At 56.0% G+C, this 25825-nt stretch overlaps 1 protein-coding gene across 12 annotated transcripts; it reads left to right on the top strand.

The window, feature by feature from the left end:
* The first annotated feature begins 359 nt into the window (after positions 1-359).
* Positions 360-22702, top strand: LDLRAP1 (low density lipoprotein receptor adaptor protein 1). Of its 12 annotated transcripts, XM_028113803.2 has the most exons (11): positions 461-541; positions 3298-3400; positions 3764-3896; positions 9616-9758; positions 10797-10909; positions 12750-12864; positions 18190-18262; positions 18579-18713; positions 19285-19415; positions 20782-20816; positions 22281-22702. In XM_028113803.2, exons 3-11 carry the CDS (start codon positions 3875-3877, stop codon positions 22450-22452), a joined length of 939 nt encoding a protein of 312 aa, XP_027969604.1. In that variant the 5' UTR covers positions 461-541; positions 3298-3400; positions 3764-3874; the 3' UTR covers positions 22453-22702. The 12 variants fall into 12 exon arrangements, with proteins under 12 accessions (XP_027969603.1, XP_027969602.1, XP_027969600.1 ...); XM_028113805.2 differs by lacking the exon at positions 3298-3400 and having other exon boundaries at positions 457-541; XM_028113807.2 differs by lacking the exon at positions 3764-3896.
* Positions 22703-25825: the final 3123 nt, after the last annotated feature.

Here is a 25825-nt window from a genome sequence, read left to right as displayed (position 1 = left end):
GGTCCTGCCCGGCTCCCAGCAAAGTTCTACTACTCCCACCTCTTCTCAGCCTCCCCTTGCCCTGGGCAGCGCCCTTCTCTCCGACCCTGAGTCTGGACCGTCTGTAAAATGGCCCCCAAGTACCTTACAGCTGGGCTGTCTAGAAATCCTAGGAATAAGGGGATTGGGAACTGGAGGAAAAGAAGGGGCTTCTAGGGCTTTCGGCCCTCTACCTTAGGGGTGCCCTTTGTGGGGACCTCCTGGGGAGCAACAGCAGGAGCCCGGGCTGGGCGGGGCGAGGCCGGGCGGCCGGGGGCGGGGCCGGGGGCGGGGCCTGGCCGGCCATCATCCCGCCCCGTCGGACGTCGGCGTGGAGCTCGCGCCGCGGGGGGAGGAGCGCGGAGTCCGCGCGTCGCGCGGCCCCGGCGGAAAGTTTTTCCTGACGGAGTTTTGGCGGCGGCAGCCGGAGCGGCCATGGACGCGCTCAAGTCCGCCGGGCGGGCGCTGATCCGGAGCCCCAGCCTCGCCAAGCAGAGCTGGGGGGGCGGCGGCCGGCATCGGAGTGAGTGTGTGCGCGTCCGCCGGGCCGGGCGGGGGTCGGGCGGAGCGGACCGGCCTCCCGCGGGCGCCGGGGGCAGAGGCGCGGTCTGCCCGGTGCCCTGCGGCCCTGCCCGGTCCTGCGGGGTTGGGGGTCGCCCGCGGTCAAGTCGGGCTCCCACTCCCGTCCCGGCTCTGTGCGGCTGGGGAGGAGGGGCAGAGCTGGGGGGGGGGTTGAGCGGGGCTCGGGCTCCCCAGGTGCAGGCGGCTGTCGGAGGGGCCGCAGGTGAGGGGAAGAGACCTGCGCGAACCCCGGCACCTGGCCACCTCGCCGCGCTGGGCAGCTTAGGGGAGACAGGAGCTCAGCGGGAGGGGAGGCAGTGCCCGGGGGAGGAGGAGTGGGCACCGGGGTTTGGGGAGATGCCCGCAGCCCTGCGCCCTAGCCGCGAGGTCCGCGGCCGGTGGGAGCCCGCGTGCCCCCCGCCCCACCGCCAGCCCTTGAGGTCGTCTTTTGACCCCCAGGCGTCCAGGAACCGACTCAGGTGTGAGCGGGCTTCCCAGGTACCTACTTGAGGTTGGGGGCGAGGCTCAGCCTGGGGTCTCAGAAGGTACCACACCCCGAGCCTTCCAGACCCCTGCGTCCCCTCCTCTTCCCACGTCTAGGTGGCGAGGCTGGCGTTCTGGCTAATTTTGAAACCTGTTTTCTCTCGCACTTTCCCCCTCGGGCTTCCGAAGTCCCGGGGCGCCCAGGCGAATGGCAGACTCGCTGCCACCTCTCCCTTCTCCCGGGGACGTCTGGGAGGCTGGGAGGGGGCCCCCCCCTTCTCTCCCCGTCTCAGATTACTCTCAGGGAACCCGTCACCTGGCACTTTCCCCTGAGGCCTGAGAAACCCAGCCCAAGTCCCTCTTTTTTTCTCCAGAAGAAAGGGAGTGGATTGCCTGGGGTCACACAGGCCTTCCTGGTAGATGTGGAGCCCGAGCCAAGACTTCTGTACACTCCCACCCTCCTATCAAACACCTGGGACCTCCAGGGGATGACTCCCCTCCCCCCCACCTCGCTCCCCTCCCCCTCCAAGAAACCCCTGACAGTACAGTCACACCCCACCCCCCCTTCCTTCTTTCCAGGGCTCCGCCAGGGGAGCCCGAGTTCCCAGTGCCAGCGTGTCTGGGCCTAGAAAGCCCGCCCTTCCCCTCCCTCTTGCCCCACTCTGCTGTTCCAGCTGTGGCCACCTCCTAAACCAAGACTGGCACTGGGAACATGGGCTGGTGCCTGCTGGTGGGGGTGGGGTCAGAGACCCATTAGGGCTGGTCTGGGCTGGCCCAGGGATGCACTGTCTCCCACACTTATTGGCCCCTAAATAGCCCCTTTAAATAAATACTTAAGGGATTTGACTGGGACTTCTGAGAATAACGGTTTGTTACAGTGGTGGAACCCTGCAGTTCTTTTGGGGTGGGGGAGGAAGGGGGTGCTGGGTAAGGGAAGAAAGCTTAAAAGCCTCTTTGATTCTGGGGAAGGGGGAGAGGTAGCCACCTTGGATGGTGGAAAAGAGTTTCTTGTGCTGCTCTGATCTTGACAAGTCATTTTCCTTTCTGACCCTCAGTTTCCTCACCAGAAAAATGGGGATAAAAATTCTAACCTGATGGAGGTGTTGGGAAAATTCTTGGTAATGCTTCCTACTGGCACCTCATTGGTGGTTTCCTCCTGTCCCACTCCCCCTTCATGTCATGTGGACCTTCAACATGACTGTTACTGTGGGAGAACAAGTTTTGGGGGCTCAGAGCCTATCTACACCTGCGGAGAAAAGGAGAGGAGAACCCCCCTTCCCTGCAGACCCCCAGAGTGTTGTCCTGAGCCTTCTGGACCCAGAATGAACTGGGTGGAACCTTCACCTGTCCCTCCTTATTGTCAGTTTCCTTATCTGTAAATTGTAAATAACGGTAGTACCAGGCTGGGGGGGGTGGGCGAGGGGGGGTGGGTGTTTGGTGTGGATTAAATGAAATAGTGTTTTGCCTGGAATAGCAAAGGGATTCAATAAATAGTAACTACTGCTTTTGTCACTTTATGTTTTACACAGTTTTTGCTTCTGTTATTTCATTTGCTCCTGTGAGGTGACAGAGCAGGGATTCTTAACAGACCCGTGTCAGAGATAAAAGACCGGAGGCTCAGGCTCCAGCACAGCTTCCTAGAGGTAGCACTCCGAATCCCCAGCCCAGGGGGTCTTATCACCGTGCCTCCTGGACTCTGGCCACGGAATGAGCTGGGGCAGGCCCCATCCCAGGATGGGCTGACGGCTGACAGCCCCTGAGAACAGAGGTGGCCACAAGGTAGAGAGGGACGCTGTGGGGTGTGTCTGGGGTAGAGGTGCTGGGGTAACTTGGTCTGAGGTGGTGTTCCGGCCAACTGGAACTGAGCCTGGTGGTTGACTTTTGGGGCCAAAATGAAGCCAGGGGAGTTAAGGTTAGACTTGACACCTGCTATCAGCTGTGACTTGCTCCTCACCAAACCACTCAAGATCCTCAGCTGGGATTAGCATGATCACTGTTTCATTTGTGGAAAAACTGAAACCCAAAGAAGGGAGGCAGCTTGCCTGAGGTCACACAGTAAGCTAGAACCCCACGCTTTTTAACACTGAACCTCACGGCCCCCTGTCTCCCAGCTGGTCCTGAGTTTGAAGAACTATCTCCCTCTCCCACACATGGCCTTTTTCCCATCTCAATAAATATTCACATAAAATAAATATTTAATCTCAGTCACTAGCCAGGGATTTTCCTTTCTTCCAGCTGCCTGAAAAGTGGCTCACCCTGGCCCCTCAGTACCCTTCTTTCCAAGAGGGGTCCCTCTGATCTTCAGGCTCCCTACAAGCTGTCAGAGAACTCAGAGCAGGTAAAGAAATACAAGATACAGGTTCCAGAAAAGCTAGAGTATGGTGGTATGTGGGAGACAGAGAATCTATTTGTACTTACTTATAGTATTTACAATAAAAGATACTATAAATAAACCCCCAAGTCATAATACTTATTGATCACAGACTATGTGACATGCCCTGATAGGTACTGGAGAGTCTGGTGAACAAGTCCGTCTTTCTCCCAGCAGTGCTCACGGTCTGGTGGAGGAAGCAGAATGACCAGGGTGCAAATGAGTGGTTTGGTGATAAGTAGTGGTGACACCATGCAGAGGGATAAAGTGGGCTGAGGAAATGGCGGGGACCACTTCCTTAGAGTGGTATCTTCCTTTGGGTTCTTCTAGAAAGCAGATGCTGAGAGAAGGATCTGAGTGTGAGTCATCTATTTGGGAAAAGATCCCGGGAAATACCTTCAGGAGAAGTGGGAAGGGAAGAAAGTCCAAAACGTGGACAATATGAAGCCACTCACCAGCGTGGGTGAGTGGAGCGCCATCCCGTGGGGAGTTTTGGGGGGCAGTGGAGAATGTGCTCTTCAGTTATTCTGTTTGAGGGGCAGTTCCTGGCAGCGGTGGGTTCGGGGATGGGAGCCCTGAATACCCTAGTGTGCATGGGCATTGGCCCCTCCGGTAGCCAGAGAGCTGCAGGCAGAGAGGTGGCTTGTCAGGTGGCGTGTGTGGAAATGGTGTCCAGGGAGGGGATGAAGGTGAGGCTCTGATGGCGTCAGTGCGGGCAGTCAGGGAAGGCCTCTCCAGGAAGATGACCTGGAGCACATGTGAGAATACAGGAGGGAGGAATCTGGGAACAGCCTTCCAGCCAGAGGGAGCAGCAGGTGCAGGGGACATTTAACTGGAGGCTGGGGCCCTGCTTCTCACGGGTCTGGTGGCTGGGGGAGGCATATGTGCCTTGAAGGAGTTAGGTCATCCCCTGCTCACTGAGGGGCACTCTGTTCAGGCAGCCGTGCAGGACAGCATGCCCACCCCTCTGGGTGAGCCTGCGCGTGACCCCTGCCTCACGTGGGAAGGGGCTTGGTGGGCTGTGGGCATGGGTGAACAGCAGGGGCTGCGGGAGGCAAAGACGAGCGTGTCTTAATGCTTAACGCCTTAAATGACTCTGTCAATTAAGAGTCATGGCCAGACTCCTCTGAGCCTCTTTATCCTGGAAAGTGGGAATCCTAATATATCCTTGCCTCTCCTCGCAAAACACTGCAAATGGCTGTGTGTGCACATTCAAGCTCTTAGCCCTGGGCCCTTGGTAATGACAGTAGCTCACACTTCAGTGGCCCTCAGCATGTGCCAGGCATGGTTCTAAGCCCACCTGGTATGTGAACTCACTTCATCCTCACAGCAACCCCGTGGGGTGGACATGCTTCTTGTCCCAGTTTTTAAGTGAGGAAACTGAGGACCAGGGAGGTGGAGTGACTGAATCCCACAGCCCATCTCCAGACCCCATGGTTTTAACCTTGACAGCACGTTTTTCTCTTACAAGAGTAAGTAGGTACCCAGGAAATGAGAGCTTATGCTGTGATCATTTTTTAAATTATTTTCTTTTGATAATCTTAACAACTTCTGAAATTTGCTGGCACTTTTTACATGCTGAGCCTGTTTCTGATGATGCTCTTGAGGAACTGAACCTATTTGTCAGATGAAGAGACTGTGGCCTTAGAGAAGCAGCTATATTCCGGGTCATGGCAGAGCTTGAGTCCCTTTCCGAGACATTAGTGGCTTCTGAGGCCACCTTCCCACCAGGCTGGAGGAGTCTGGAGGCCAGGGCCCTTGGAGGTTCCCCCTGGTCCATGGGTTTGGCTATCACTCTGATGTTCCAGACACCAGCCAGGCTGGGTCTCCTGGGCAGCAAGAGGGGCACAGGGGCCCCCTGCCCAGCTCTGAGTCCTGGGCAGGGGGCTTAATGATGAGAGAGCACATGTTTGCAGCCATGAGTTAAACTGGGCATATGGTCCGTCCCCAGCTAACTCTGACAGCAGGTCATCTGTAAAATTGCTAAGTTAAAATAGCGCAGTCATTATGCACCACAGGGCCAAAAATAACCAGGACCGGAACAGGGCTGTGGACTCAGGCCTGTATTTGCCTGAGGGCCTCTGGGAGCTCTTCCTGAAGGCCCCGGGCTCCTCCTAGAAAGGAGCATGTGGCCTCCAGCCTGAGGTGGCTGGCTGGTGAGTAGGCACCAACTCTGCGTTTGCCTTATTGAGTGCTCTTAGGTGTGGGTTTCTTCAGGGAGGGTGTGGGGCCTGAGAGACCTTCCACCTCATTGAAGAGATGAGTCATGCCCAGAAGGACAGTATAGGAGCAGAGGCAGGGTTCCCTCCCTCGAGGGGAAGGAGGATCTCGCTGGGCCTGGGAGGACGGCGTAATGGGAAGGGGGAAAAGGACACGGCAGAGCTGCAACACTGGACAGGAATGTACCTTCTCCGGTTCCGGGGGGAGACACACGTGAATGGAAGTCCTTCAAGAGGAAGACACACGGTAGACAGCTGCTGGCTGTGAGTGATGTGGTTGGAGAAGGAAGAGAAGGAAATCCACGCCCAAGAGAGGCACAGGCGACCTGCTCACAGAGGGACGAGGCCCCATCAAGAGGCGAGACCATGGGCGGGGTTCTGTGCTAATAAGCACATTGCGTTTATTATCTCATTATCTAATTTTATTATCTCATCAAAGGGTCAAAACAGTAGCCCTGTGAGCGGGGGACAGTTGTTTCCCCCATCTTATGGATGAGAAAACTGAGTCTGAGGGAAGGTAATTAATTTGCTCAAGATCACTCAATGTCAGAACTGGGTTTCTAGGATTAGGCTTTTGCTCTTAACTGCCAGGCAGTCCTGCCTTCAAGAAGGCTTCCTGGATGAGGCTGGATGCCAGGGGTTTCAATCAAATAAAGGGAAGGGCATTTCTGAGAGAAGGAACTCCTTGAGCAAAAGCATAGAAGTGGGAAAGAAAATGTTGCATCACGAGGAAGAAGCTCTGCATGGTTGGAGCTTCCGTTGTGTGTGCATGTGCGTGTGAATGAGTGTGTGCATGTAGGGAGATTGTGGGAGAGGACACTGGGACACCTGTGATTCCCCAGTAGTCATTGTGGGAATTGCCTGTAGTGGATCGGGAGCTGGTTGGGGCGGGGTGGCGGGGTGAAGCTCTGACTTGCTGTGTGATCTTGCACAAGTCCCATCCCTCTCTGGGCCTCGTCATCTGTCATGTGAGGAGTTTGGGCAGAGGGTCTCCAAGGATGATGAGTGGCAGCTGGTCTACCAGGGCCCTCATGAAGGAGGCCATGGAGTGGGGTAAGGGTCAGGCCAGGGAAGGAAGAATGCAGAATATGCCAAGCATTTCAGAGGTCAGGGAGGACTGGGGAATGTTTTGACAACAAAAAGGTCATCTGTGACCTTGGCAAGCTTTGGCCCTTTGGAATGGAAAGAGCGGAAGTGGTTTTGGAGATGGGCCAGGAAAGCCTGAGCCGAAGGAAATGGGAGAGTGGGGACGTGAAAATGGCGGGGAGGAAGGTTGTTCGCTGTGGGGCAGGTATGGATAGTGAGATGGACGAGGCCACCCTCGATCGATTGGTGTTGCCTCCCGGGAGCCTTGTATTGAGAAATAGTCCAAAGCCTGTAAATCAGGGGGAATAGAGCTGCAGTTGATTAGCCATGTCTGTCAAGGGCACCAGTGATAGGCATGGTAGCACGTAGTTGGCCATCCTTGCTCAGATGCATCTCAGGTTGAAAGCAGTAGTCTGAGTACCTGCTCAGGGGAGGCCTCAGGAATTAGGAAGTGTGGGCGGAAATACCTCTGGCTCTGGGTACTTCTTCCTGACCTTTTGCCAAAATCAAGGTCGTTTGCCTCATGAGAGGGTAGTATGGGCTACTGGTCAGGAGCTTGGAGCTTGGGCTTTAGAGTCAGATAGACAACTAATGTGACAAATCACATGTCCTTTGAGCCTCCCTTTCCTCCTCTGAAAGGGGAATGAGAATGCCAGGCCGCCAGGTAGCTGTGAATGTTAGAAGTAATGGTCGGAGCTGCTCTTTTGTTATTGTTGTCTGTGTTACTTGACAGCTCTGTTCTGCGCTGATGACGTGGTGGTGGTCTTGGTTTCTTTGAGAGAAAGCCTCAGGTCTGATGGGACGTCCATCACCCAACCCAGGACTGGGTCACCTCAGGGACTTTCTGATTCTTTTTGGGGGATCAAATGAAACAGGCTCATGATTGATACAGCAGAGGATAGGGTCCCTTGGGGGGGGGTCTTCTCAGCGGGGGTTGGGCCTCTCCTTGGGGTGGTGGCCCAGGTGCAAGGGCTGGAGGGCAGTGGGCTGGGGACCGGAGCTGAGGATGGGGTTTGAGACACTGCAGACCTGAAAGAAGCCTTGGAGTTGTCCGGGTCATTTCTTCACTCAGCAGATATTGAGTGCCAACTGCATGCCAGGCTCTGAATAACCAGCCAACACGTCCCTGCTCACCTGGACATCAGACAGGGGGACTGGGTACACCTGTAAGTTCTTGTAAGACACCTCGCTGCCCAACACACATGCATTCTTTCTCAGATGAAGAAGCAGTCTCGGAGACAGTGGCTTGCTCAAGTCAAAACCAGAGAGGTGTGGGTGTACAAGGCTCCTTCTGGCTGGTGGAGAGGGAGGCCGAGCCCCTGGAGAAGTAGAACTCCAAGACAGTTGCTGGGAGGGGCAGCATGGGCCAGACAGGGCGGAGGGCCCAGTACTACCACCTGGGCCTGATAGCGCGGGAACCCCCGAACCAGGCTGTGCCTTGTAGGCGGGGCCCACAGCCCTGCCAGGGCCTCAGCTGTCCTGGCACTAGTAATGCCCAGTCTGAAGCTTTCTTCCCGTGGCTCTTCCATTAGAGCCCCCCAGGATCCCTGGAGGAGCAGGGAGAGTACAGGATTCTCCCAGCTCCTCTCCCAGAAAGTGGTCCAGGGAAGTGGTCCTGGCCATCTCCATGCTGGCCCCCGGAAACTGATTTCTCTGTGGATCCTGCCCCATCCAAGATGGTATGTGACGCTGAAGAGCTGTCTCCTCCTCTTTAAATGTGGCTACAATCATAATAACCTGCTACACTGCAGCATCGTCGGAGAAAGGATCATAAGGGACAGGCAAAGGGCCTTGACAGGCAGGAGCGTGGGGTGCTCATTCGTCTTGGTGATCGGGCTTGGAAGGATCCCTAGTTACCTTCCTTCCACTTTCTGGCTTCATTGCTTCCAGCTGAGTGATCTGGGGAGGAACCTTGGGATTGTTCAAACCGCTGATGAGGTCCACACTTGCCCTCCTGTCCCTCTGCCTGCTCAGGGCCCTCTCTCGCGTGGGTGGGGTGAGGTGGGGGCTTTCCAGCTCTCTCTCCCGCGGTCTGTTTCCCTACCCAGCGAGCTGGGCTCATTTCCCCCATCTCCCAACCTTCCTGATCTCAGTCTTGGGCAGGGTTTTCAGAGGACCCTTGCGCCGTACCATGGCCTCAGCATTACTAGGCTTAGAGAGGAGAGGGGACTTGCCCAACACATGCAGGTGGTGGGAAGCAGAGCTGGGACTTGAACCCCCTGGATTCCAGCAGCCTTCATAGGATGTCATTTGAGCAGTCACCTCTCCCATTCCCTGCCCCCTGCCTCTCTCCTGGTCCCTCTCCTCCCTGCCTCTTCGTCTCCATGGCTGTGCAGATGGAGCCCAGCAGAGCAGGCTGGGGCCTTGGGAGTTGCCCAGGTTTGAGTTCTGACTCCCAACCCTTTCCTCACCGTATGTGATGCCTCTCTCAGCCTGTTTCCTAATCTGTAAAGTAAGGATAACATCCACCTCACAGGATCGTGTAGAAGATTCAGCAAGAAAATAGCATGGTTTGCTCTCAGCAGGTATTAGCTTTGAAGTGTAGAGTTTGGGTTTTGAACTTGAAAGTATGGGTTCAGATCTTGGCTCTTATATTTGCTGGCTCTGTGGACTTGGTTGTGTGATTTCACCTCCCGGGGCCTCAGTGTCTTTGTAAGTGCATGTGATAAAAGTGTCTACCTCATAGGTTGTCATAAGGATTAATGAGAATATTTTATGGAAGGCTTCTTACCGTGGTGCTTGGTAGGTACTGGAAAATGTTGGCCCTTTATTATAGGTAAAAATAATGGTAGATGGACGACCCCATGCCCCTTGCTTGGTCTTCCTAGGAAATGGGGGCTGGGAGGACAGGGTCTGAAGGCCTCTCCTTCTGCACAGAGCTGCCGGAGAACTGGACAGACACTCGGGAGACGCTGCTCGAGGGAATGCTCTTCAGCCTCAAGTACCTGGGCATGACGCTGGTGGAGCAGCCCAAGGGTGAGGAGCTGTCAGCTGCTGCTGTCAAGAGGATTGTGGCCACGGTGAGCCCCAGTCAGGGTGGGGGAGCCATGAGCCAAAGGCCAGCTTCTTCCTGGGGTACCACTCATCCTCTGCTTATTACCCTGATTGGATATTCCAATCTGAGCTGTTCCCGTCCCCTAGCATCCAGCTTAGGGACTCTGGTAGAGGGGAGCCACTGGGCTTGTGGGGTCAGGGTCAATGTCCTCCTCCCCAGCTGTTGTGGCCATGGCCTCTCCCAGTCTCCCCTCCCCCAACTCAGGTCTCCTGTCTCAGGGTTGGTGACTTAGTGCCAAGGAGTAGTGGGGAGGTTGCTGTCATGCAACCACTTGTCCTCTGGTCTGAGGGACAGGGTAACCCACCAGAGACAGATCTGCACCCTCCCCAGCTGGCCATCCTGAGTAAGCATGGCCCTATAAAGGCACCTCCCTTGGTGGCCTTGGACCCCTCGGCTCAGACCCTCGCCGTGTAGTGGGTGGAGTGGAGAGTCCCCGGGAGTGACCCTGCTGGGTTGTGATAGCCCACTCGGTGCTCGGATGCTGCAGTCCCTCCTAGCTGTGTGTCCTTGGGCAGCTCCCTTAACCTCTGAGTCCCCGGGAGTGACCCTGCTGGGTTGTGATAGCCCACTCGGTGCTCGGATGCTGCAGTCCCTCCTAGCTGTGTGTCCTTGGGCAGCTCCCTTAACCTCTGAGTCCCCGGGAGTGACCCTGCTGGGTTGTGATAGCCCACTCGGTGCTCGGATGCTGCAGCCCCTCCTAGCTGTGTGTCCTTGGGCAGCTCCCTTAACCTCTGAGTCCCATTTCCTCCTCGGGAGAAGCTCTGTTGCCTCTCAGGACGACTCGAGGTCCAGGGCCTGGCAGACAGCAGGCGCTCCGTGGGCAGTGGTTGTCCCTGGGTTTATCACAGGAGTGGGCTGACGGCTGTCTTCCCCAGCGTGTCTGCGTCTCTACGCTGAGGCCTCCCGGGGGCCTTGAGTCTGGGGCTTAGACTAGCTAGGTGTAGCCCATGAGAGTAGGTCCCAAGTGGGGCAGGCAGGTTCTCTGACCCACATCTACCCCAAGGCCAAGGCCAGCGGGAAGAAGCTGCAGAAAGTGACCCTCAAGGTGTCGCCACGGGGGATTATCCTGACTGACAACATCACCAACCAGCTCATTGAGAATGTGTCCATTTACAGGTATGCTCAGTGTCGCCCACATTCACTCTGCCACTTGGGGGCAGTGGGTGGGGCGCCCCTTCTGAATCCAGGCTCCACCACTTTCTGTCTCGGTGACCTTGGAGCCTCAGTTTCCTCGTGTGTGTGTGGGGGGTGGAAACAAACCCTGCCTCTCAGTGCTGTTAGAAAGTGCTGGGTGCACAGTGCCTGGCTCACAGTGGGCACTTGGTTAAAGGGCAGTTGCTGCTGTCATTATTCCGAGTTGCAGGAGGCAGCTGAGGCCTACTCAGGGCTAGGACCCCCTCCCTGCCACCCCTCCCCAGGCATGCTGCTGAGTCAGGCTTGGTGCCGAGAGCTGTGAACGTAGCAGCTCAGCTCTGGACATCTGGCCAGGCATTCAGGGAGGCCTTAGGGCAGAGTCGGAGGCCAGAGCGTAGATGGTATGGGGGGGCAGGGGGGAGGGCACTGTTCTCAGGGAGGCAGAGCCCAGCCCTTGGAACCTTAAATTCTCCCCATTCCCTCTCTTGGCTGGTCAGTTGTAGGATTTCAGTGCTGGAAGGGACAGTCCATTTTACAGATGGAGAAGCTGAGGCCTGGGGAGTTGCCCAAGTCCCCACAGTGAAGTAGTGGCTGAGCTGGGACCAGGGCACGAAGGCTAGAGCTCTGTCCAGCAGGCACTCAGCTGCCGGGCGCTCCTCCACCCTCTTGCTTTTTCTCCAGGCACATGGCTCAATCCCCTGGAGCACAAGCCAGTCCTGGGGGGTGGGGTGGGGGGTTGGTTTTAGAGTTTTTGGCTGGTGTCTTCCCCTCACCTTCCTGATTCTGCCTGCCTCCTTTGACTAGGGGAGGCCTCAGACCCAGCCCCTGCCAGCAAGGAGGGCAGAGAAGGAGGGGCCTGTCTTGGGGAGACCTGGCAAGGCCTCCCCGGGGAGGTGGCAGGAGGCTGGATCCACTGGGGTGGAGAAGAGGTAGCTGCTGGCCTGGGGGTCCTAAGTGGTGCCGATCCCTGTGTCAGTGGCTGTGAGGGAAGCCGGGAGCACTGGGGGAGGAGTTTGCTGAGCTCCTTTCCCATCCCAGTTCCTCTGCTGATGGAGATTCCCGGGCTGAGTAGCTGGCAGGGAGGGAACAGACGAGGAGGGGTGTGGGGGCAAGTGTTCCAAGAGGAGGGAACTGCTGTGTATTCCTCCTGGACCCGCTGGGGCTCCCGGGCTGGTCATCTTCACACATCCTCACCTGACTCCCAGCTCCTCGACCTCTGACCACACCCTGGGAGAGAGGGCCTGGGGCTCCTCCAACCTCTGGGCAGGGGCATGACTGGAGGTCGGGGAGGGAAGGCCGGTGAAGGGCATCGGTGGGCGGGGCGGTGTCCTGCTCCCCCTTCCGTGTGGTCAGCACAGACCCGGAAGGGTAGCATGGCAGTGCTTACAGCCTCTGGAATCTGCAGGTGAGTGCAGGTCTCAGGTCTGCCACTCTCCTGGTGATCTGACCATTAGCTTCGGTTTTCTCACCTGAAAAGTGGGAATAATAATAGAACCCATCTCAGGGCAACTCTGAGAATTAAGTCATATCTAGAGGAGGCAGAGCCCAGCCCTTGGAACCTTAAGCTCGGGGAGGCATAGCTATTACCATTTTGGGATATGACTCAGTAGAGGGGGGGAGTACCCTCCACTCCTTCCTGCCTAGCTTGGGTGCCCCCCATCGATGGCCCAGAATGCCAGGTCCAGAGGCCAAAGCCAGAGTCTCCCCCTGGTAGAGTAGGATAGCTGGCTCTCGGGGACTTAGGGGAGATGCCCTGTGGGGCACCCCGGATGTGGGCAGGCCCCTGTGCCGGGTTTGGTGACACTTCCCACTTGCCTTTCAGGATCTCCTATTGCACAGCAGACAAGATGCACGACAAAGTGTTTGCCTACATTGCACAGAGCCAGCACAACGAGAATCTTGAGTGCCATGCCTTCCTCTGCACCAAGCGGAAACTGGTCAGTGGGAAGAGGCTGGGGCCCAGGCAGGCTCTGGCCTTGGCAGCCCTGCCTTTGCGGGGGGGAGGCAGGACCCAGAGGTGACATCACTTACTATGAAGTATGAAATTCCTGGGAATCCCACATGGATGCTGAGAGCACCGAGTAAGCCTGGCCTGTGGGCGGTGACAAGCCCATGTCACCAGTGAGTGCCCTGGTCCCTTCCTCTCTAACATGCTTGATTGGATTTGAATGGGGGGGCACTCTCCTGTCAGTAGGACAGTCTGGGGGTTCAGGGCCTTGTAGGAATTAGTCCTTGGAGACTGGTGATCAGAGGGCCCAGGGGAAAGGCAAGGCGACCTGGCTCGCTGTAGCCAGAGTGGAGAGGGAAATGGCCATTTTTTGGCACCTCCCATGCGCCTCTTTCAGTGGTGGACTTTAGTCCTCATAGCTCTGTGAGGCAGCAGCTGCTTCTGGCTTCACTGTTTTTATTTTCAGTGAGGAAGCAGATTCACAGAGGTCAGCTGTCTTGCTGAAGATGACACAGCCGGCCGGGCAGAGCGAGGGTTTAAACCCATGTTTCTTCCCCTCCCCGCATGGCCACAAGGAGCCCTGAGCTCCTTGTCCCATTTCCAGGCTAACCCCCTTGCCCCATCCAGCTGAGACGAGGGGGGACCTCTGTGGTCTCTGGGCTTTGTCTTGAACTTTGGGACAAGCAGGCAGAGTGAGTCCACCTTTGGTGTTGATGCTTTTGTTTCGGAGGCCTGGAGATCTGAACATCTGCTCTGTGAGGAGATTTCTGACGTTTATTGGTTTAGTGTTGGCCTCTGTTGACCTCCGTATGGAGCCCAGAGCCCTCCTCCCCATACCCTGTGGTCCTTGGAACCAAGGAGACAAGATCCTCTCCCCTGCTCCTCTCCTCACGAACACATCAAGGACAGCACAGTCTTTAAGTGGCCCCCAGGCTTCCTGCCACCCATCAGGGCCTGTTCGAGATACGGTATTAGTTTCCAATAGCTGCTGTAAGAAGTTGCCACAAACTTAGTGGTTTAAAACAACCCAAATTTATTCTCTTAACAGTTCTGGAGGTCAGAAGTCTAAAGTGGGTCAGCAGAGTTGTCCTTTTGGAGGTTCCAGGGGAGAATACGTTTCCTTGCCCTTTTTAAATTTTCTAGAGGCCACCGTTCCCTGGTTCCTGGCGCCTTCTTCAACCCGAGGGCCAGCAGTGCAGCACCTCCCAGACTTCCTCCTGCTTCTGTTGTCACAGTCCATTGTCACTGGCTCTGACCCTCCTGCCTCCCTCTTAGAAGGCCTGTTGTGATTGGGCCCCCTGGATAATCCAGGATAACCTCCCATCTCAAAATCCTTAACTTAATCATGTCTGTGAAGTCCCCTTTGCCATTCCAGCTAACCCTCACAGGTTCCAGGGGTTAGGATGTGGACATCTTTGGGGGCCACGGTTCAGCCTCCCACAGGTCTTTTGGAGGGAACACTGCAGGATGAGACAGATTAGGGGTTTGGTCCTGGCTCCTGTGCTGTGTGACTGTGGATAAGACCCTGCCCTTCTCTGGGCTGCTTGCCCATCAGCAGAATGAAGGTCACCTCAGTGACCTCCAGGATTGCTCTGAAAGGCCCCTTTTCTTTTGTGTACCTTGTTTCTTTCCTGCAGACTCAGTGTCGCCAGCCACTCACCCAGGGCCTCGTGATGCCCCGGGTCCCCGGGCTGCAGTGGCTTCTCCCATGACGGCTTTGTTCTCACAGACAGTGACTCTTGGCTTTGTCTCTTATGAGGCCACAGAGACTTAAAAATACAGGCTCATTATGTCCCCATTGTTTGTCTCTTCCTCCCACTGACCAGAGCAGGCACTGGGCAGGGGCAGCGGTGGCCCACAGCCACTGCTGCCAGGTGCGGACCCTGGGCAGGAGGGGCGCCACGCTCCAGAGGCTTCCTCTGGGAAGAGGAGCTAGGGGGTAAAAGAAAGCGGATGCTGGCCCAGTGGCTGAAGGGAGGCCTGGTCTGGGGCCAGAGGACTTTAGACAAGCTTGAACAAAATCAGCCTGGCCCAGGCCGAGAGGTCAGTTATTGAGGAAAACAGCCTGCCTGCTGCTTGGCGCTGGCAGCTGAACCCTGGTCCGGCAGGGGGCATGGCTACTGCTGGACACCTGGGCCCAGGCTCTTCACTTTTCCTCACACACTTTGCCCTGTGTCAGGAGCTGACTAGCTCGATTACCGGCTTATCCACCCTTTCTCAGCTGGCTTTCCCCCTTCAGACAGCCCAGGGCAGGACATGGTCAATAGGCCACCCGATGTGAGAGTGGTATTCTCGTCCCTCCCCCGGGCCTCTGCTCAGCCCAAGTTGGCAGTAGGAAATCCTGGCCATGTTGGAAATCCTGAGATTCTCAGGGCTTAGTGGACATTTCTGAGAAGGAGGCAGAAGGTGAGATGGGGGCCTCAGGTTCAGGTGCCTCCACAGATGTCCGCTGCTGCCTGTCCCGGGCTAAGCCCTGTGTTGGGCACCAGGGACCCAGGGAATCGGCCGTGGAGATACCAACGAGATGGTGGGGGAGAAGGGCCAGGATTTGGTAACTGGAACACGGTGGGCTCAGTTCTAGGGTGGAGGTCGGTAAGGCTTCCCAGAGAAGGGGACATTTTGAATCAAGCTTTGAGGGCTGAGTAATAAGTAAGAGTTTGCTGGCCGAGAGAAGGGGTGGGGCAGTGAAAGAGCGCATGCACCCCAGCATAGGAGTCAGCACACGCAAAGACACAGGTGCAGAATTAAATGGTATGATTGGTGGTTGAGGACCCAGATGTGACTGGAGCTGGGGTGGGTGGCAAAGTAGAGTCAGCCTGCAGGGGAAACTTGAATTTGCATGCTGACCTAGCCCTCGTTGCCTTTGGCTGGGGGCCCACAGTCTCCACACATCCCCACCCTTTCTCTGGGCGAGAAGTCGGTGACCACCCAGGGTGGAGGGGAAGGGGTTCCTTTCTGGGTCGCCCACCCGTCCAGCTCAGCTCGGGCAGCACAGCCACCAGGCCTCCCTCCCCTGGTGACTTCTACTGGGCATGGCCAGGATGAGTTCCTCCAGAAAGAAATGCTTCTCTCTGCCCAACCGGGAGGCCTCCACCAGCACTGCAGCCTCAGGGTTCTGAAGTGAAGGTGGGGTTGCCGGCTTTGATGGGGGGCCCAGGGTTGCAGTGCAGGTGGACTGACAGGAAACAAAGTGACGCCCCTGATTCTACCCCGGGCACGCTGGGGCAGGGCTATTATCCCGTACATGGCCATCGGCATTCCTCAGGTAATCCTTCTGTGCAGAATTTGTGCTTCTGGGGCAGCAGGGCCATAAGGGACCCGCGGCCAGACTTGGTCTATGTACTAGGCTGGGATCTGGAATCCTGGGGGGTCCTGAGCTAGACCTGGCCCCTTGAAGGAACTCACAGCCTGGTTACTGGGAACAAGCCAGAGACATGAAAAACTGGGTGAGGTAGAACCCAGTTCAGGTGCTGAGAGACTCACAGGCCAGAGTCACTCCTGGGAAGGATAAGCATTTAGCCTGTGGGATCAGGGAAGGAAGACCTCCCCGTGGGCCGACTCGAGCAGTCCTTTCTTGTAATGCTGCCCAGATTCCTGCAGCCGCCCCAGAGAGCAGGGCCCACCCCACCCCCAGTCCCTGCCCAGCCTGGGCTTGCAGCCACCTGCGCACATGTGCATCTTGGGTTATATTTGGTTTACTTGCAGCTTGGGATTTCGGGGCGAAAGGGCAGAAATGTATGCAAATGAACAAGTAGATATATGCAAAAACAGTATCAGGTTCATGCCCCAGATATTCTGGAGGCAAAAATAATGGTATTTCCATCTCCCTGCCACGTTAGGTGACCAGCCCTGTCTTGGGTGTATAGTGAGCTGACTCTGGCTGGTAATCAGCCCATATTTTTAGTTCATGGGCAATTCTCAATGGTAACTGGGTCTATTAAACTTGATTCAGACGTGACAGCTTAAATTGTAAACAGCTGTGAAGAGTTTCATACTTAATTACCATATTTAAGTTTTGCTATAAAGCACCCGTACTTGCATCAAAAATGTAAATGACGGAGAGATTCAAATGAGATTTTTATACTTCATGAAGTTTAATTGGCATGGATCAGTCAGCTTGTTTAAGGATTTTAAATTTTAGAAAAAAGAGTTTTAAAGGCAGTAGCCACAGATTCATTTCTCAATTAAATCAAGTCGTCTGGTGGAGGGAAAGGGAGTGGGTCTGAGGCTGGTTAGGCCTGAACTTATTGTGCACTTGGAAGAATCTCGTGCTTTCCTCCCTAGGCTTGGGCTGTCAGAGGGAAGCTGGATGTCGCTTCCGGCTACAGCTGAGCTCTGGGACTCCCACAGCCCAGCAGCTGAGCTGTGATTAACCCTGAACTGGAAGCAGAGCGAGGAAGAGGCTGCGATGAATGTGGGCTGGGGTGAGGTCCTGGCTCAGGGAGGCCTCAGGAGGCTGGCCCCTTAGGCAGATGCAGCGTTGCACCTCTGGAGGGCGTGGCCTGCTCTGGAGGGTCAGGGTGTTTAGACCAGGTTCTTGCCTTTAGGGAGCACCCAGATGGGGTGTCACAGGCATGTGAGCTGCTGACACTTTGATAGGCATGATGCCAGAGAGAGGTAGGTGGGCCTGTGGGGCCCCAGTGCAGGTGACTTGAGAGAGCTGGTGACATCTGAGATGGGTGTGAAGGGGTGCATGGGAGTTCCTCAGGGGTAAAGGGCCAAGGGGTGGCCCCCTCTTCCCGGTGAGTTATGTCACTGAATGGTTTTGGTCCCCTGCCACAGGCACGCATTGCCATAGTGGATCCAGTTAGAAGTCCCTCCGACCTGGCATAGGGCTAACCAGAGTCGAACCTTTGCCTCTGGCTGTTGGTCATTCAGGCAGTGGCCAGGCCCTTTCCAGTTCTGGCTTTTCTGCTCTCTCATTCCAAGGGCTAAGTTATTGTGTGAAGTACTCGGGTAATTAGAGGGGGGCTTCTTGGAAGAAGCCAGCCCCTAGTTATTTGAATATAGAGAAGCCCAAAGGAAAGGGGGGAAAAGTGGAGGCGAACAGCCATTGCAAACGTGGGGGCTGGAACAGAGGCAGGAATCTTGGCTGGGCTGCTGGTGCTGAGGATGTGGCCCCATCTGTCTGGAGAGGGCGTGGCCTTGTTACACTGCAGGGCTGCTTGGTGACCAGGGAGGGGCCGGGACTCTGCCTTCACCCACCTGCCGGTTCGGTTCGGAGCCTTGGCGGAGCAGAGCCTCAGGCCCGCATTTCAGACTTGCTGTTACCTGCCTAACAGGCACCCCCCCCACCCTGTTTCCTGTTTTTCAGGCCCAGGCTGTCACCCTCACAGTAGCCCAGGCCTTCAAAGTCGCCTTTGAGTTTTGGCAGGCGTCCAAGGAAGGTGAGTCTTGTTCAGGGACACTGTGGGGGGTGGAGGTGGAACGGGGGAAGACTGGCAGAGAGGGAGGAGTGGGGAATGGGTGGTAAAGGCCCTGGAGTCCAGGCCCAACTCCCCTCTTCCTTGCCTACCTGGGGTGTGACTTTGGAGAGCTCACTTCACCTGCCTGAGTCTCATTGTCCCCCTGCAAAGAAATGGGAACAGCTGTCTCCCTCCCCCAGGGTGCTTGTGAGGGTCAAATCTGCAGTTTCCTTCCTCCCTGCTGGAGACCTAATGCCTGCCCCCCCCGCCACGTTGGCTGCTGGCTGCCCCTGTCCAGCGATTGCTGGGGGCGGGGCCTGCAACGCTCTGTGCCTTGGTCCCACAGAGAAGGAGAAGAGGGACAAAGCCAGCCAAGAGGGAGGGGACATCCTGGGCGGGGGCCTCCGAGACAGCACCCCGTCGTTGAAGAGCCGTGAGTCTTGGGCAGGGGGTGGGGCCAGAATCAGCTGCATGATCCAGGTCTGCCCTTTATCCAGAGGGCCCTACTCACTCCCTCCTGGGCTGGGGCAAACCCTTGGCATTTTATTTTTGTTTTGTTGTTAAATAAATAATACATGCTCATCATAGATAAATTAGAAAATGTAGATAAAGGGAAAGATTGCTCATTTTGGTGCATGTTCTTCCAAATATGTCTCTATGCAACTATATAAATATATGTATACATCTCTTTCTGTACATCTAACATTTTATTATGTGAACAGGTGTTAAAAACTTAACACCTGTTGTGAATGTAAAAATTTCAGCCTAAAACATTAGTTGGGGTGAGATTCTCACCCTGTGGGCTGCTGTCCAGCTGCTTCAGGAGGTGCTCAGGTGGGGCTCGGGTGGGGCTCTGGGTGGTCTGGTCGATAGGCCTGGGAAGGCCATGCCTGAGGACAGAGTCAGGACCAGGATAGCCTGGGAGCCTCCGGGACGGGGCTGGGAGATGAGGCCTGGAACCAGGAGGCTCCTCCTACTGACACACCTGACCGGACCCCTCATAGTGGTTGCCACTGGGAACCTGCTGGACTTGGAAGAGACGGCCAAGGCCCCGCTGTCCACAGTCAGCTCTAATACCACTAACATGGACGAGGCACCGAGGCCTCAAGCCTTGAACAATAGCAGTGTTGTCTGGGTGAGTGGTCATGTGGCTTGGGGACCCCACCGGGATCTAGCAAGCCTCCGCCTGATCCCTGGTTGAGGCCTAAGGCTTCTCTAGGGCCCAGGCCCTGGCACCCATGACTTCAGTCCTTTGGGAGGGCCAGACTCAGCCCAGCAGCGCCCAGGCCCAGGGTGGGGGGCAAACAATGTCCCTTTGAACTCAGGGCTGCCTCCCCAGCAGGCTTGGCTCCCAGCACAGCTGTCTCCTCACAATGCACAGCCTCTTGGTCTGAGCGCCCATGGCTCGGCCCACCACAGGACCAGGCAAAGGCTCCCTTGTTCTTGGCGTGGGCACAGTTTGCTCCCAACACCCTCCCTGCTCCGCCATCTGAAGGAGGAGGCTGAGGCCTGGCGGTCAGCGTTTGGGCCCTGACTCGCTCTGTGACTCGAGGCAAGCCCCCGACCTCTCTGTGTCTCAGCTTTTTCATCCCCTCAACAAGGATGATGACCTCTGCCTGCAGAATCTCCCAGAGGAAACTGGGTTTTTTTAATTAAAAATTTAAAAAGTTTTTTCACTTGAAAATAATTTCAGACTTACAAAAACATTATAAAAACAGTACAAAGCATTCCTGTTCACCTCTCATCCAAATTCTCCACATATCAGCATCTCACACAAGCACGTTACAGTGATGGAAATCATTACCATCAATCCGATGCCTTTAGATCATCACAGGCCATAGTCACATTTCCCCACGTGTCCACTGCACGTCCCTTTTCTGCTCTCGGATCACTTGCAGAATCACACATTTCTAATTGTAAAATATCTGGAATGGTGACGGACTCGGGAAACTCAAATCCCGTTCAATATGGCCCCCTCGAGTAGGCATCAGGAGCCCATTCTCTGCTGCTTGGGAAACTCCCTTAGCACCCACCCATCTGCTCAGGGAGGCTGCAGGGAGCCCCGCCCATTGTTTTCCCACCTAAGCTGCGGGGTTCCTGCTATCGGTTATCCCTCCGGAGCTTGGAAGTGGATGAAAGCAAGAAAACCTTCCCTACCCTCTTTGCTCTTGGAACTTACAAGCCATCTACCTCATCCAGTCCAACCCCCTCATTTTACGGAAGGACAAGCTGAGTCCCAGAGAGGAGCAGCAGCTTGCCCAAGGTGTCCCTTGAGTGGTGGCTGAGCTGGGAATTCTACCCACCCGGATCCTTTCTCCTGTTCCACACCCCAGGTTTGGGCCCGCGGGTTGAGACGTGTGTGCCTGTTCACCAGGCACTCACCAGACTCCTACGCTTGTGTCCCGAGTCCCCAAAGCTTACCCAGGGCTGGGCTAGCCCCTGGCTGTGAGCACGGGCTCCCCCACTGAGGGTTCGTATCTCCTGCTTTGTTTTTCCCCAAGGAGCTGGATGACGGCCTGGATGAAGCATTTTCAAGGTAACATTAGCTGGGCTCCTTGTGCTGGGGAAGAGGGCCTGGCATTTGTGGGCTGGTCTCTGGGGTCCTTTGCCATATCTGAGAACATGAACTCTGACCTTTTCCAGAGGAAAAATCTCAACTTGAATACCTCCTGGGTTGGGGAACTCACTTTCTGGGGTTGGCCAGGTCTGCTAAAAGGCTCTTGCTGTTGAATCAAAAACTATTCCTAGTGGCTTCTCTACCACAATCTGAGATGAACTAAACACTCTGCGCCTCAGGTTGATTCCCTCTTCCTACACCTGGTGGAGCCTTCCAAACCTGGCTTTTTGCAGGTTTTGTTCCCTCCAGAGGTTTTGCAGTTGTGGAAAGGGGCAGGGAGGAGGTAATGCTTGATGAAACCGTGGAGCAATACATAGAGGAGGAATGTCAGGCACAGCAAGGAGATATTTTGGTCTTGTCTGAGGGTGGTGGCCTTTCCCCATCTTCCCAGGGGCCAGCCCGGTAGCAATGGCTACCGTGGGGCTAGCTTGGGGACATGGCCCCGAGAAGGCTGGGCTGGAGAAAGCCCTGGGCAGCCCAAGGTTCTGAGCACTGGGCCTGGTCAGTCAGGTGCCCCTGTCTCCCTGGGGACCTTGGGCAGCCCCCTGCAGCCCTCTCCTTCCTCCCCAACCCCTCCCTGCCGGAACCTGCTAGAAACCCCTGGGCCCAGCCTGGGAAGGTGGGGAGTCAGCATAGATGGCCCTTTCAGGGAGGCAAAGACATTCTTTTTATTGTCTTCCTGCTGACTGCAACCCCCTCATTTTAAGAAAATCTTCCATTTGCTTTTTCCAGATTACTTAAGTATCCTATGCCCTTTATTAACAACTTTGAAAATCAGCAAAGCATTAAACAGGAAATAACACCATCCTATAATCCCACAGCCCAGACTTTTGGGCTTAATTCACGCTAATCCTATACATATACATTTTTTTTTCTTTTTGCCTTGATCACTCATGATGGTATTTGCATTTGGGAATCCTGATTTTCACTGAACACTGACCTATCAGGAGCATTCCCCCAGGCTGTTAAAAACTCCTTATAAACACCTCATTTATTGACTGCCTCACCTTCTTCTAAGGACCTGGGCTGTAATTTACTTACCTCTCCCCTAGTCTTTGGATCCTTAGGTTGTCTTCCTTCCTGTAACAGGTCTGGTCGGTGATCCGCTCCTGGTTGCACCACCCCCACCACGCGTGTGCCCCTCACTGCCACACGAGCGCTGCCCTTCCCCCTCTTTCTGGGTGGAGTTGGGGTAGGGGTGGCTCCCCTGTACCCTCTCTCCATGGTGGGAATGCCCCTGCCTGCCCCACAGTTTTCTGAGCCGTTTGGTCCTCAAGGGTAGACTCTGGTCAGAGGGGCCACCCGTCCTGACATCCAGGACTGTCTTCTCTGGCCCCTGAGTCCTGGCCTTCTCCCACCCATGCCCTCTCACTTCCGCCCCAGGACTGGCTGCTCAGGCCCCCACCAGCCCCCTTTGGGGGCCCCGGGCTCACAGAGCTCTGCTTTCCAGGCTTGCGCAGTCTCGGACAAACCCTCAGGTCCTGGACACTGGATTGACAGCACAGGACATCCGTTACGCGCAGTGCCACTCACCTGTCGACTGGGACAAGCCTGACAGCAGCGGCGCTGAGCAGGATGATCTCTTCAGCTTCTGAGCGCCCCGGGCCTGGTGGGACACGTGACACAGACCAAAGCCAATGGTGGCAGCGTGGGGCCGGCGCCAGGACCCCCAGCCACCCTCTGCTGGGTGATGGCACCATCATCCTGCGAATCACAGCTGCATCCAGTCAAGCAGGGGAGGAAGGAGAAAATTCTCTTTTAGCCCCACTCTTTCTGTAAGAACTGAAGGATGCCTTGGATATTTATTCAGTGACTCCTGGTTCAGCTCAGAAGCTGGATTTGCGTCAGGCACGAGCGCATGTTTTAACCAGCTTTCTGCCCTCTCTTGAGCAAGCTCTGCTCTGCTGCGGGTGTCAGGACGGTGACCAAAGCATTTCTTGTCCCTTCTCTCTTTCTAAGGACCCAGATTTCCCTGGTGGCGCCCCCACTCCTTAGCACAGGAGGGTCCTGCAGCCTCAGCAGAACGCTGCGTCCTCAAGTGTGCCTTCGGCCGGGGCCCCGCGGGCCTGGGCTTGCGCCCCTGCCCCGGGGCTCCCAGCAGAGGGGCAGCCGCTGACCAAAGACAATGTGTAGCTGGCACTTTAAAGCGCACACGGCAGGTGCGGCCCCCAGGGGCTCCTCGATGGTGCTGCATTACATAGAGCTTTCTGTCTGCCCTTCCACAAGATGGTCCCCGTCGGGGCTCGGAACCAGTGGACCTGGCTGCCTATGGGTCCCCAGAGTCTCTCCGTCAGGATTCCCCAACCCACTCTCCTCCCCGAGTTGGACGGGCACGTGCCCGCTCTTCCTGTCTCGTCCGCGTGGGTGTCTCTGAGCCCCGATTCCCCACGCCTCCGGGGACAGTGTGTAGCGCCGAACACCGAGCCTTGGTCAGGACTCTTGTCGCCATTTTACAGAGGAGACAGGCCCCGAGCGTGGAAGGGGTGGACGGCAGAGTAGAACCAGATCTGATGCCAAAGTTGCCTCTCCCGGCTCATACCTCCCTTCTTTCTGGCTTTGTTGTCCTCCCAGGAACCAAAAACCCCAGCTCTTTTCTGACCAAAATGTGTTTCATAACAAACCATCTGGTGCCTTTCCACAGACAACTGGCTTGAGCCTCCGCGCCCTGCTCGCTGGCTGGCTGCCGATTTGCGTGGAATGAAAGTTGATGCTAATTTGGAGGGTGAAACCAAACTAGACGCCGAAGCATCACACTCTTCTTCGTTCCCGACCCTGACCCCTGGGTCGGCGCATGGCAGCTGAGTCTGTCTCTTGTCTCCTGTCCTTCTCCCGCTCCCTCCCTCCCAACCCCCCCCCCCCCCGCCCCACCCCCGGGGCTCCCAGCAAAGCTGCCAGTGCCCTCTCCCCCTGGGGGTGGCTCCCGGGCCTGGCTTTACTGAGCTCAAGGCACTGATGGTAGCAGGTTTCACCAGCCCAGGAAAAACACACACCCTTTCTCAGAATCTACTTCTCTACGCACTTGAATCGGAGCACAGAGACAGAAGTGCCTGGCCAAGGGGTGGGGTGGCATCTGTAGAGTGTCTGTCAGAATACGGGGATCAGTTCCTTTCCTTGCCCAGCCCCCGCACCTTGCTGCCCACCCCAGACCTTGGTACCGGCCCCTGGATTTATTACGAGGCAGCAAGGTTAGGGCCCGACACCGGCTGTCCCTGGCACAAGGGTCCAGAAGCCCCAAGAGGCCGTGCTGTGTGTGTGTGTGTGTGTGTGTGTGTGTGTGAGTGTGAGAACCGGACTTGGCCTTTGTGTGGGTCCCTGGCTGACAGGCTGTCTGTGCTCCCATGTGTCTGCACATGAGTCTTGTGCTTTGCTTTGTGTTGCTGCAAAAGACATTCTAATGAGGAAAAGACTAAGTAATAAAGGTTCTCTTTTTGAAATACAAAGAGCACTTGGAGGGAGTGGCCTGTGGCCGGGTGGGAGCGCTCCTGCCTTTAGGGGCTGCAGTGGCAGTGACCACAGGCCAAGGCATGGCAGGGGTAATGGTCTGTGGTACCCTGGTAGAAGCCCAGTGGGACCCCTTCGCACCCAGCAGATGTGGGTGTGTGGCGAGGTCATCCCTGGAGAGCTCGGGGCTGCACCAGCAATCCAGGGCAGTGGAAACGTAGGGTGGGGCCTCCTGGCCAGAAGTCTGTGAACCCATGGAATGTGCATATGATTATGTGTGGGTCCACGTGTGCATTTTTCTTGGGGAGGATGCCCATCATCTCCGTCACATTCTTACGTGGGTCCTCGACATGCGTTCATTTAGCCAACTCTGTGCTGAACACAACCCAGGCCTGGGGGTCAAGTGCTGGGGCTGGCAGTTCAGACAGGGTCCAAGTGGACTCCAGACTGCGGCTTTGGTGTGAGTGGGGACCAGGGTGGGGGATGGTGGAAAGTGTCTTAGTGACGTGGGAGACCCAAGGCCTCACTCAGGCTGTGACACTGGATCGGTCCCTTCTTTCCTTAAGCTTCGGCTTCCCCATTTGGGAAAAGGCTGCCGCAAGCTCCACCCCTCCCACCTCCCTGGTTTCTGTGACTCGGGTAACCATTATGTCATTGGTGGCTATTGAGAAGGCTCAAAAGTTTATCTCAGAGCAAAAGGCCTTTGGACCCAATACATTTGAGGAAGTCAAAGTACAACCGACAGCAGGTCACTGAGCTCTTCCTGTGTGCCTGGGGCCGTGCTGAACTTGATCTCCTCCTGGCCCAGTGCTTTTAGCTCCTTTTACTGCTGCAGCACCCAGGCTAGGGAGGAAGGCAGTCGTGCGCCCAGCACTTTAGAGCCATAGGCCAGACTCAGATCTGTGTGCCCCTGACCCCACCGTGTCCTGACCTCCCTGGAGCCACACCTGTAGTCGTGCTGCCTGTGGCCTCCTGTGAGCCCCACGGTGCCGGCCACAGAAAGACCCCTCTCTTCGGGCTCCAGTGGGGGTCTCCTCCAACACATATCTCTTTGTCCCTTTCAAACAGTGATATGTAAAATGTCCGGAACCCAGAGGCGGGGCCCTCTGATGTCAGGCCGACTCACTGTGAATTCTGAGTGGATCATAGATGACTAAGAAATTCTCTCCTTTCTTCTCCCATAATCTGAAAAGACACCCAACAAGTTCATCTTTCGGTTTAAATTTGGCCAATGTCTTTAGTCTCCGGATGTCTCAAATTATGAATCCTGAGCACCCGCCGTCTGCTCTTTCATGCGTAACGGATGAAGCCAGGAAGAACAAAGTCGCCTTTCAGATTTGATGGGACCTTCAGCTTCACCGGGTGGATGTCGAGGTCTCCTCTCCCAGGAGGAGATGCCATCCCAGTTAAATCTCTCCAAGGACTTCTCAACAAGCCCAGATGGGGAATCGGGGTAGATTCTGTGCCCTTGGCTCTGGCCTTCCTCC

This window comes from Eumetopias jubatus, unplaced genomic scaffold, assembly GCF_037043125.1.
Source record: "Eumetopias jubatus isolate StellerSeaLion01/CBP00866 unplaced genomic scaffold, mEumJub1_p1.0 scaffold_4, whole genome shotgun sequence".
In the NCBI taxonomy this organism is placed as follows: Eukaryota; Metazoa; Chordata; class Mammalia; order Carnivora; family Otariidae; genus Eumetopias; species Eumetopias jubatus.
This window is presented reverse-complemented; position numbering and strand designations above follow the sequence as displayed.